At 38.9% G+C, this 12,192-nt stretch overlaps 1 protein-coding gene across 5 annotated transcripts in view; it reads left to right on the top strand.

Annotated features, from left to right (window-relative positions):
- TADA2A (transcriptional adaptor 2A) overlaps positions 1-12,192 on the top strand; it is a 53,002-nt gene that overhangs the window by 23,486 nt on the left and 17,324 nt on the right. For all 5 annotated transcript variants that reach the window (XM_086686708.1, XM_086686707.1, XM_086686705.1 and 2 more), the window contains 3 exons: positions 850-1,007; positions 2,266-2,354; positions 3,770-3,842. In XM_086686708.1, the coding sequence (XP_086542834.1) occupies positions 850-1,007; positions 2,266-2,354; positions 3,770-3,842 (320 nt within the window). The remainder of the gene's footprint in view (positions 1-849; positions 1,008-2,265; positions 2,355-3,769; positions 3,843-12,192) is intronic.

Below are 12,192 nucleotides of genomic sequence, written 5' to 3'. Positions count from 1 at the left end.
TTCTATTGTTTCTCTATCAACTGTGGGTAAGACACGAAGCCTGGTGGTGAAGGTGGTAGAGCTAAAAATTATGACATGTATCCTGTCCTCAAGAAGCTTATAGTCCAGGAGGAAAATCAAAATATACATACAGATGATTGGAGTACACAAAGCAGAGCATAGGAAAAGGACAGGTTAAGTGCTGGAGAAGAAAGGGGTTGAGAGGGAACTGGAGAGCTTTTACCTCTACCTCTCCATCATCTGAGCGTAGGAGTCAGCATTCTGGTTTTGTGCATAGATTCTGGTTTTGTGCATTTATGTGTTTAATTTTCTTGAGCAAGTTTTTTAATCTCTTTGGGCCTAATTTTTTCTCTGTGAAAGTGAGATGATAGGAAGTACTCAACACTACATGGATAACGCAAGGATTAACTTACGTTGTGAGTGTTTCTAGCTTAGTGCTTGGCCTATCATAGGCACTCTAGTAAAGAAATGTTTGTTGATGTGAAGTGTTTTGTAAAATATAAAACATTATGCAAATATAAAACTGTACTTATGTACATTATGAATGTTCTAAAGTGGCTTATGATAGCAATTCTTTTCCTGAGGCCTAGCTCACATGGAAATCTACAGACTTTCTAGTGATCTTCCTTTTTTTTGGTAGAAAGGAAAGGGTTTTTTGGATATTGTTTCTGTATCTTGGAATAGCAAGATTTAGCATGTCAGTTTACACCAAAATTGGGCTTATATTTCTTTCGTTGTTCTGCTGATATCTCCATGATGTTGGTTTGGAGGTATCAAATTCCAGACGTTATGTAGATGGGACTTAAAATTTGGAAAGAACAAACCTCTCTTTTTCTCACAATCCTGTAGGCAGGATGTAGCCAATCAGATGTGCACCAAGACCAAGGAAGAGTGTGAAAAACACTATATGAAGCATTTCATCAATAACCCTCTGTTTGCATCTACCCTCCTGAACCTGAAGCAAGCAGAGGAGGCAAAAACTGCTGATACAGCCATTCCGTTTCTGTGTAAGTGCCTCCCGGTATCGGTAAGAGATACTCAGCTCACCTTGGGCCCTGTTGCAGTAGCAGATAAATAGTGGTTTGGGCAAGTAAAGAGCTTATGGAAGATGGGAGGAGTTGGCATGGCAGTTACTAAGAGTCAAGGCTATAATGGGCTAAGGAGGGATTGGAATTCTATACTGGAAATCATGGTGCCCAGATCTGCAGTTGTGTCCCACCCACTCTGAGGGTTGTGAATATGTCAGTCAGCATTAATGCTTCTTGGAGATGAGATGTCCAAAATGAACCAATCTTCCAAGCTTTGGAGGGTTTATGATTATAGATATTAGTTACTTAGGAGAGTCCAGTATTGAACTCATTATTAATCATCCCAGTGTTAAGTCCAAGAAGCAATGTGTTATTTACTTCATTTAGTTGTGGTAGTAATAGCTAATTAAAAAAAAAAAAAAAAATCTCATGTGGCTAAGGGACTCATGGATCTTCTAACAAAACATAACTAAACCTGTGTTGAATTATAAATGGACATCCTTCCTAAATGGCTCCCAGAGCACAAGTAATAAGATCTGAATGTTTCTTCACCACCACCATGACCCCCCACCCCTTTCCTCATACTCTAGAAATGGTTTCATAGCTGACTGACTCAAAGCCTGATGATACCTATTTGGAAAACACTTTGGATGTTAGCATTTTGTTCTCAAATCCATTAGATCATTTGTTCCTCATAGGAACCCAGTGAGATAGCAGAGCAAGTGCTTTTGTTTTATACATGAGGAAACTGAGATTCAGAAAGGTTAAATTTGTGCCTCATGGGACTAGCAGATAGAACTGGGACCCAACTCCAACTAAATTCCAAATCCTGTGGGGTTTTTTTGCTTCTCAGTTGGGTGAGATTTGTAAATTGAAATTGTTCTTGAAGGGTGAGGGAGCTGAAGCAGACAGGATAAATAACTTTTGTTCTATAATATAAAAGAAAAGATCCTTGGTTTTCTCTTACGTTAAGCAAGTACAAATCAGAGGGAATTTCCCCATTTTATTTAGAGAATTCCCTAAGTCTTAGTTTCCTTTTTAAGGAATCAGTCTGTTTCCATTATACTTTATCTTTCTCACTTTTCCATTTATAAAAATCTTTTGAATTTTATTTATTCTCTCAGACACTGTTTTTCTCCAAACAAAAATATTTCAGAGTGTAAATGAAGACTATTTCTGTGTCACATTTTCATGCCAATACTTTATTAAGTAACTAAGAAAACCTAAATTCTTCCAGCTACAGATGACCCTCCCCGACCTACCTTTGACTCCTTGCTTTCTCGGGACATGGCAGGGTACATGCCAGCTCGAGCAGATTTCATCGAGGTAGGAGAAACTTGTTTTTGTTTTGCATGAGGCGTATATCTCTTCCCTACAGGTTCCATACCACTGAAAAAGAGATTTTTGAAGCACTGTAATTTGTAGGGCCTTAGGCAGCCACATTTTCTTCCATTTGAGTACCTTTTCTCATTTGTAAACATGTTCACATGTAAAATGTAAAAGTTCTTCAGACCAAAAACCTATTTCTTAGGTTGCAGGGTGTTGGCTCTCCCTTCCTTAATAGGTATTGGGTTCCTGGTTCTCATTCCACCCTTAGGGGGTTTCAAAGTTGTGCAGGATCAAGGGTTGGTACACTTTTTCTTTTAAGGACCAGATAGTAAATATTTTCTGTAGACCACAAAGTCTCTCTTGTAACTAAACTTTGCCATTATTGTGTAAAAGTGGCATAAATAATATGTAAACAAACAAACATGCCTATACCCCAGTATAGTTTTATTTACAAAAACAGGCAGTGGGTTGAATTTTGTCCAGAGGCTACAGTGGGCTGGCCTCTGTTTTGTATTCTCAAGTGTATAAAGAATGATGAATGTAGATAAAAACTGTATGTTACTTGTTCACCCATGGAATTAAAAGCCATGTGAAAGTAATTATAAGTCTCTTGATTTATCATCTGAGCCACAGTTACAGTGCTGCTGGAGATAATTTGAAAGTTTAGCAAACTACAAATAATTTTGCTAGCCCTACCCAGGTTAGTATTTTGTTTATGGCAGCTGTTACTGTAGAGCTACCCCATAAATACTGCTCCTACAAATTGTACTCATTGAGTAGAATATGAACATCTACCCATTAAACTATCTAAGTAATATTATCAAATAAATAGAGCCTTCAGAAGGTAGTAAAAAGGTAAATGAATTAATGCAGATAATTTTCTTATCTAAATACTTGATGACACATTCAGAGTTTAGATTTTATGAACAGACTACTTTTAATTTTTAGTATACTAGGTTTGGCTTTATTCTTGGATTCATAACTTTCTCATATTTTTGCTGTCTCTACTGCCTGAAAGTCTCAAGATTTTTCCCATGACTTCCTATTTCTTATAGTAGTATCCTAACCTCGTATTCCATTCAGTCTTTTTTTTTTTTTTAATATATATTTTTTATTTTAGAAAGAGAGCATGAGCAGGGAGAGGGGTAGAGGGAGAGAGAGAGAGAATCCCAAGCAGGCTCCATGCTCAGCACAGAGCCCAATGCAGGTCTTGATCCCACAACCCTGGGATCATGATCTGAGCTGAAATCAAGAGTTGGATGCTCAACCGACTGAGCCACCCAGGCGCCCCTCCATTCAGTGCTTTTTAACAAGTGTTTATTTATTTTCTGTTTGCTTCTAAAGCATGGCTACTGTGAAGCCATTACTCAGTGCTGATGGGTTTGGGGTGGGAATTTTTTTTCCCCAAACAGGAGTTTGACAATTATGCAGAATGGGACTTGAGAGACATCGATTTTGTTGAAGATGACTCGGACATTTTACATGGTAACATTTTATTTTAGCAAATATTTTTATTGATTGTAAAGTACATGGTGACACTGTGTTGTGTTGGTGCTAGGAATATAAGGATGAATAAAACATGTTCCCTGCCCTTATGGGAGTCAAAATCTGGTGGTTAAGTTGCTAAATTTATCCTGTTGTTGTTTTTTGACCTCAATAAAAAAGATCATTTGTGATAATGATGAGAGTATCATGTAATGATAGCTGGTTCCCAGTCTTGGACTGTGTGATCTTTTGACTGAGGCGAACCTATACTGAGGTTGAATGGCTCTCACTGCCCCCTTAGAAGGAAAGGAATCAGTGTGAACACCTTAGGACTTCAGTAGCAACTGATGGTGCTAGATGCTCGCTGTAAATTTGTTACCCCAAATTTCCCATAGTAGAGAAAAAGAATGGAATTTCCTTGAGGTTTTTTAGACCAAGATTGGGAATTTCTTGTTTCTCAGAACTGTTGAATTTTTAGCACTTCTGAATTCTCATCTAAGATTAGTCAGTCTAAGGATTTATGTCAATTCTTTTGTTAAAATGTTAGTACTTAATGCCAACAGGACTCTTAAAAGTGATGGTTAGACTTTCATTGAATCTCTTTTTTTTCCTCTTTCCATGTACATTGAACTATATATTTAAAATAATCCCCAATCTTCTTTCATTTTGTTCCAGAATTATGTGGTACAGTAGGTGAATAATGCTTCCTTGGATTCTGTATTTCCCAAACAGCATCTTCATTCTCTCTCTTTTTTTTTTAAGATTTTTTTAATGTTTATTAATTTTTGAGAGAGAGAGAGAGAGAGAGAGAGAGAGAAAGAACATAAGCAGGGGAAGGGCAGAGAGAGAGGGAGACACAGAATCTGAAGCAAGCTCCAGGCTCCAAGCTGTCAGCACAGAGCCCAACAGGGGGCTCAAACTCCTGAACTGGGAGATCATGACCTGAGCCAAAGTTGGATGCTTAACCAACTGAGCCATGCAGGTGCCCCCATTGTTTCTCTTAAATCTGTATCCCAGGCAGTAAAGGCAAGTAGAATCCTTGTTGACTTGTAAATCAGGTTTTCATGATGCATTAACTGGGACTCTGTCACTAGAAAGGGAATTTGATTCTTCTCTCCATAGAAGAACTATTTAGTTATTTGTTACACCAGAGCTGGGACCAGAAAGAGTCTTCATAAAAATTTTATCTTCAGGATTTGCTGTCTACATATTTCTTAAGCTGTTCTCTTCTCAAAATTTCATTCGTCCCCTTTTCTCCCACACAACTTTAAGGAAAGTTGAAGTGATATGGATGGAACTAAAAGAGGAAAGCTTGAAAGCAAACCACTTGAGCGTTCACTAGATGATAACACAGTATTTGTTCAGTCTTCCATGTCAGCCTTCTTTTCAAGCCTAGTAACTCGTGTGATGGTCTTTCTCACCTCATCTGGTGTCTCTTTGAACACAATGTGCAAATTGCCATTCAGTATTTCTAATACATACCAGTTTTCATTAATTGTATTGTTTCCTGGCTTGTATCTTTCTTATTCCTAATGCAAAAACAAAAAACAAAAAAGCTACATAAACATCAGCCTTTGAGATACTATTCAAAAATACCTGCTTTTGAAAGTCAGAATTTTTTTTTTAATTTTTTTTTTTTCAACGTTTATTTATTTTTGGGACAGAGAGAGACAGAACATGAACGGGGGAGGGGCAGAGAGAGAGGGAGACACAGAATCGGAAACAAGCTCCAGGCTCTGAGCCATCAGCCCAGAGCCCGACGCGGGGCTCGAACTCACGGATCGCGAGATCGTGACCTGGCTGAAGTCGGACGCTTAACCGACTGCGCCACCCAGGCGCCCCGAAAGTCAGAATTTTTTATGCCAATAATGGCTCAGCTATGTCAAAGATTTGCCAAGTCACTTCTCCAAGGTCTTCAAATTCTTTAGCTTCAACATTATCAAGAAAACGGTAGTAATGGTTGGTATTTAATTTCACTCTTCATTCTTTGTAGAAGCAAGATTTGCAGTTTCTTCTGGTGCTTTTGTGGTCCTTTCTGTAATTAGTGGGGGCAACAGGAAAAAATCAGAAAGAAGCTATTGATTAGCAATTCTTATTTCAGTTAGCATTTCAGACCTATAACATACTTGATTTGTGTTCTTCCTACAATTTTTACAGCCTTGTAAGTCATTTGATTCTAGTTAATTTGAATTAGAATCGAAACATCAGTTACTGATTGTTACATATAAAGCAGCTGTAACACAATGTAAATAATAATCCCTGCCTCCTTTTTCCCTCTGCCTAGTAGGGAACTATAAGATGTTGAGATGGGTGCTTTTTTTTTTTTTTTTCTTAAGTTTATTTACATATTTTAAGAAAGAGAGAAAGCACAAGCAGGGGAGGAGGAGGAGGAGGAGGAGGAGGAGGAGGGGAGAGAGAGAGAGAGAGAGAGAGAGAGAGAGAGAGAGAGAGAAAGAATCCCCAGCAGGCTCAGTGCTGTCAGCACAGAGCCTGACACAGGGCTCAAACTCACCAACCATGAGATCATGACCTGAGCCAAGATCAAGAGTTGGATGCTTGACTGACTGAGTCACACAGGCGCCCCTAGATGGGTGCTTTTTAAAAGATGTTAACATTTGAAAGAAGTTTGGCAGTGCTTGAGATCTGAGGAATGACATGCTGGTACCACAAAAGAATGCTTTGCTTATGGCTCTAGAGTTCTTATATTCTCTTCTCTGGCAGCGTGACCCTCTGTCCAGTGTGACATTTGTATGGTCCCTGAGCTGAATGCTTTCTCCCAGAACACTCCATGAAGGGGAGGGACTGGAGCCTACAAACACTCAAGAAGGAACAAGAAGGACCTTTTTAAGCATACTTAGAACAGAGAGAGGGGCGCATATTTTGTGCAGTGATTCTACCTCAGGCTTGCTTCTGAGTCACTGTGATCTTGGGCAAGTCCTTGCAATCTTGCTTGCTGTTTCTTTGTGTCCACTGCCTGTAAAGAAGGGGTAACACTGATTAGTCAGAGTGTGAATGTCTCCAATAAAAGATGGTACATAATTGAGATTGGTATTATTACCATTCCATTACACCATTATATTTTCAATATTACTGAGCATTAATAACATTCCTTTTATGTTCTCTCACTTACATAACTACTGCAAGGAAACAGACTGGCTGGGTTTTGTATTCTATGCCAGAGCTGATGCCACCAAGCCCTTTTCATCACCCAAAGACTTTTGCTATGATTCATGGAATTTGTCTAATATGATGGGTTTGAATGGTCCATTATAGAGGCCTGGGACACAATGGAGGTTAATTGCATTCCAGCCATACCAGAAGGCTGGGCCTGGAGAGGATACTGCAGGTGAAGCAGTGTCTAAGGAAGAAAATAAGGAAGTTCTGGGATCCCTAAATGACACCATCATATATTTTACTGAAATAAGCAGAAATTATTGGTTCAGAAAGAGAGATGCAGAAGACATAACTTGGCACTCTACTGTATCATGGTATGTTTGGGATCTCAGTGCAGATGACACAGTATTGTACCTTTTTTCTGGGGGGCCATCTCCCCCTAGTCTGCTTTCATTTGGGAAAATATCTTCTAGGTTTATGGATTCCCCTTTCCCAGGGTTTCACAGGCTCTAAAATCCTGAGTGCAGCATCTTCTAATTGCTGTCCCATAACCTAGGCAAGCAACAGGCATTATGAGCTCCTTGCTATGTGTTGGGTTGGTGTTTTCACCACTTCATAGGGTTGCCCATTAGGACAGTTTACACTCCCTCTTTTTGGAAAGCTAATTTCAGCAAAATTTCTTGACTAAGCATGGATACTTCCCTGCCTTCCCGCCCCCCCCCCCCCCCCCCCCCGCCTTTAACTTCTTTGGCTCATATCATCAGCCTTTAGATCCCTTAATGGTTTGTAGATCAGAGGTCCAGCCTTGTCACTACATATTACTTACCTACCTACTGGCAGTGCCCTTTCCTTTAAAGGCATGTAAAGCATGTAAAGTTTTGTGATATTTTAGACATAAATGCTACTACTAATGATAGCTATTACATATAGCCCTTACTGTTTGCCATGCTAAGCCTTTCACACATGTGACCTCATTTGATCCTAGCAAAACTTTGTGAGTTCAGTATCATCATCATCATCATCATCATCATCATCATCATCATCATCATCTCCATTTTATAGATGAGGAAATTAAAGAATGGAAATATCAAGTAACTTGCCTAAGGTCATTTAGCCTGCTAGTGGCAGAGCCATCTCCAGAGCCTATGTTCTTAATACTGTTCTATGCTTATTGTCTTTACAACCTTGCATTTTTGTTGCTGGATTTTTGTGTGTTTGTGTTTGTGAGATGTCACATTTGTTATAGCTTCACCACATTGCTCAGAAGTAGGGGTGGGTATTTTCTCATTTTACATTCAGGAAAGTGCACAAAGGACTTTAAGTGACTTGCCTAGGCTTCCTAGTTCCTGACTTTAACCATTAGGTCACATAGTCTTCCTTCCCTCCTAGAATTAATTGCGTACATCTTGACCAGAAGGTTTTGGGAAAGATGACTTTTAAAAAGCTTTGCTTCTGGGGAATACCTGAGTCACAGGTTTGTGCACAGGATTTTGATTGGCTTTGTTGCAGTTAAGGCTTCTGAGTTGGTTTTCTTGCCAAGCAAGCAGTAAGTGCCTTCTGTCAGGAAAACAGAGACATGTTGCCAGCTATTTTGAACAATGTTAGAAATACACTGCAGTGGGAAGGAACTGCCTCTGACTTCTGCCCACTTCTTGAAATATTTTAAGGCTAGCCGTTTGGAAACTTTGTTATCAGTCCCCATTGTAATCACAAGGAGACCATTCTTATCCCAAAGCTGAGGTTTCAGGAGTGAATAGGTTAGGGGTGGTTTGGGTTTGTTTGTTTTTAATGATCTCTGGTTCTTTGCCCACTTTGCTGGAACTTCCAGTCACTTTAAGTAGAATGTGAACCAAGTGATTCTCATTCTTTCATTGTCTGCCTTCTCATTTCTGTCTGCCTGCTGTGCTGTGGTCCTCCCTGGGTTATTCATGTAGTTGAGATTTTCTAATCAGTTGCTGCTATCTGTGTGCTTTATAAAGAAAAGAGACAGCTTCAAATATGCATTTTCCTCTGGGAGAATTCCAGTTCTCCATTTGTTTCTGTGTGTGCCTTTCCTTCCCTTTGTTCTCCAGAACCAGTTGCACAGTTCAAACTGCTGAAATGATCCAGCAGTGAAACCAATCATCAGTACTTACAGATTTTTTTTGGTAACATAGTCTCTTTGTTTTTTTCCTGTTTTTTGGGGTTTTGTTTTTTTTTTTAAGTAGGCTCCACCAAAGTGGGGCTTGAACTCATTACCCTGAATCAAGACCTGAGCTGAGATTAAGAGTTGGATACTTAACCGACTGAGCCACCCAGGCACCCCTTTTTCCTGTTTTAATTAAGTCATTCCCACCCAAGTCTCAGGAAACAACGTGATAAGATGTTAACATCTTAGAAAAATTACAGAAATGTGTTTTCAGAATTACCAATAATTTCACTGGACCTTCAAGTCATGTTTTTCCTATTGAAGTCATCTTGTTATTAGATAGATAAATGAGATAAGATATACAAAGAGCTTGGAACGTGATAAATACTCAGGGTGTGTTAGCTGTTTACTTAGTTTTTTGTGTTGTTGTTTTTGGTTTCTCTTTCTGTCTTGAACTGTTGACTACGTAATTCCATTTCTCATCTGAAAAAGAGAGTCCAATATAAAACCTGTGTTTGGTTAGAGACATACCTTCTCCCTGATCCTACCTGCCTATTCCACCACACAGGCATGTAAAGTGCATCTCCACCAGCATAGCAGTCTGGAGCCTATCATTCTACAGCAGTGTGTTAGAAAGCAATGGCAGTATATGGGGTATTTCATGGTACTTGGGCTTTTTTTTTTTTTAATTTTTTTTTTCAACGTTTATTTATTTTTGGGACAGAGAGAGACAGAGCATGAACGGGGGAGGGGCAGAGAGAGAGGGAGACACAGAATCGGAAACAGGCTCCAGGCTCTGAGCCATCAGCCCAGAGCCCGACGCGGGGCTCGAACTCACGGATCGCGAGATCGTGACCTGGCTGAAGTCAGACGCTTAACCGACTGCGCCACCCAGGCGCCCCATACTTGGGCTTTTATATGGAACAGCCCTATAAATCAAGAATTCACTTACAGAGAGAGTCTTGCCTAAAAAAAAAAAAAAAAAAAAAAAAAAGGTTGTTGTTTTTTTTTTAAGTTTATTTATTTATTTTTAGAGAGAGCACAGGAGGGGCAAAGAGAGGGAGAGAGAGAATCCCAAGCAGGCTCCATGCTGTCAGCACAGAGCCCAATGTGGGGCTCGAACTCAGGAACCGTGAGATCATGACTTGAGCCAAAATCAAGAGTCAGATGCTGGACCAACTGAACCGCCCAGGTGCCCCTACCTAAAAAAAAATTGAAAACCATTGCCTTAAATCTTGATTCTGATACTATTGATTTTTTTTAATTGTGGGCAGTTGTAAGGAAAAATAAAGGAGTGTTGTTTAATTTTTGAACTTACTAGAAATGAACAAAAAATCCACAGTAGTTAATACTTTTTTCTTTATACATAAACTTTAAAAAATGATGCATCCACTCACCTCTTCACATCACCCAGCTAGAACTTATGTTATTTTTATCTCAGACTCAAGGCAGAATGGCCTATATAAAATATTCCTGGTCATTTCCCAGTGATTGAAGTTACCTACATATATAGTACATTTGCTCATAGATTAGATTTTGTTAGATTTTGGTATTTCTTCCTTCTAATCTGAGACTATCTTGAGGGCAGGTAGCAGTGGGATACACAGTAATGAGTCAGGATGGAGTATCCAGAATTTATTTCTATTATCTTATCCAGGGATACCATATTGACAGTGCATTAGAATTGTACATTGTTCAACTTTTATTGCTTTTACTGGTGAAAGAAATTGATGATTCTAATGAGCCATTGTGTACTTTTACTTGATTGGTTCCATTTTTTTTCCTGCCTGAAAATCTAGTTTCAAGGAAGCAGAAGTGTGGGTTTCAGACTGTTCATGGAGGTACCCTCAGGGACTACTACTGGGAAAGGTAGCTGGAGTTAGAATGGGAGAAGAGGTTCAACTACAGTAGATCTAACTTGTCTGTTCCAAATAGGAACATATTTGAAAATAAGGTTTAAAAGTTACTCTAGAATAACATGTAAATCTGTGTTGATTCATTGCCCCCATAGGGTAAACTTGAATTTGTATCACACATCCATAGGCTAAACTTTTTGTATCACACATCCTTCTGATGAGCAATGATATTCTATTGCCTTTTTTTGTTTATCAGTATTACAGAGGCTCTAGGCTCTATTTTGGAATGAAGCTCACTATCCTGGAAGATGTGATTGTCATATCTAATAAATCCTTTGCCGTGAGACTTGGTGTGTTATGAATTATACTACCTGACCTTTGAATAGCATATTTTATTTTTCAAAGGACACATGTCAGGTCATTATGTTTGCTCTAGAACGTCTTTCTTCTGTGAATACATTCAGTAATTAAAGTAAAACCCACCAAACTTTCAACTTACACAAATTCTAAGGAGATAACAAGTTAACAACTTAAGATAGTTCCAGAATCTACTAAAATCATTAAATTTTAAGTTTACTTCAGAATCGTAGATTATGGATAAGAAGAATTGTTTAATATAGCATAGTGCTAAGTTAAGTAGTCTTCATATTTTCTTCTAGAGCTGTTAATGGTTGGTCTTTATTTCATAACTTTAGAGGGTCTTCAGATTGTAAACTTGTGGGACTTTTTACTTCTGAGTGTTTTTTTAACACATATTTCATTGTTAGATAAGCCAGATTTAGAATTTCGGACTAACACAGAGGAAGTAAACATGTTGGGCGGTTTCAGTGTCTTTCCTACTCGAGGCCTTAGAACCAGACTGTCTGGGTTTGAATACCTGCTCTGCACTTAGCAGCTGTGTGATCTAGGGCAGATTGTTTTGCGTGTATGGTATATAGGGCATATAAGGGAATGGTAGGACATGAGACTGGGAAAATAGGCAGATTCAAGACAGTAAGAGGTTTTATATAATATGCGAGGGTTTGAACTCCAGTGAGTAGATGGGAAGCCACTGAAAAATTATCAACAAGGGAGATGCACCTGCGGATTATGCTTAAAAACATTACCCTGGTACCATATGAAGGGTTGAATTAGAATAAGGCAGGAATGGAGTTATTAAAAGAGTACATGAAGTGATCTAGGGGACACAAGATGGCTAAGCTAAAGAATAGGATTAGGGACATATAGGAAGAGAGAAATTTGAGAGACTGAA

Source organism: Puma concolor, chromosome E1, assembly GCF_028749965.1.
Source record: "Puma concolor isolate L17-30 chromosome E1, mPumCon1.1.hap2, whole genome shotgun sequence".
NCBI classification, from domain to species: Eukaryota; Metazoa; Chordata; class Mammalia; order Carnivora; family Felidae; genus Puma; species Puma concolor.
The sequence above is the reverse complement of the archived record's forward strand: the minus strand, read 5'-3'. Positions and strand labels throughout refer to the sequence as shown.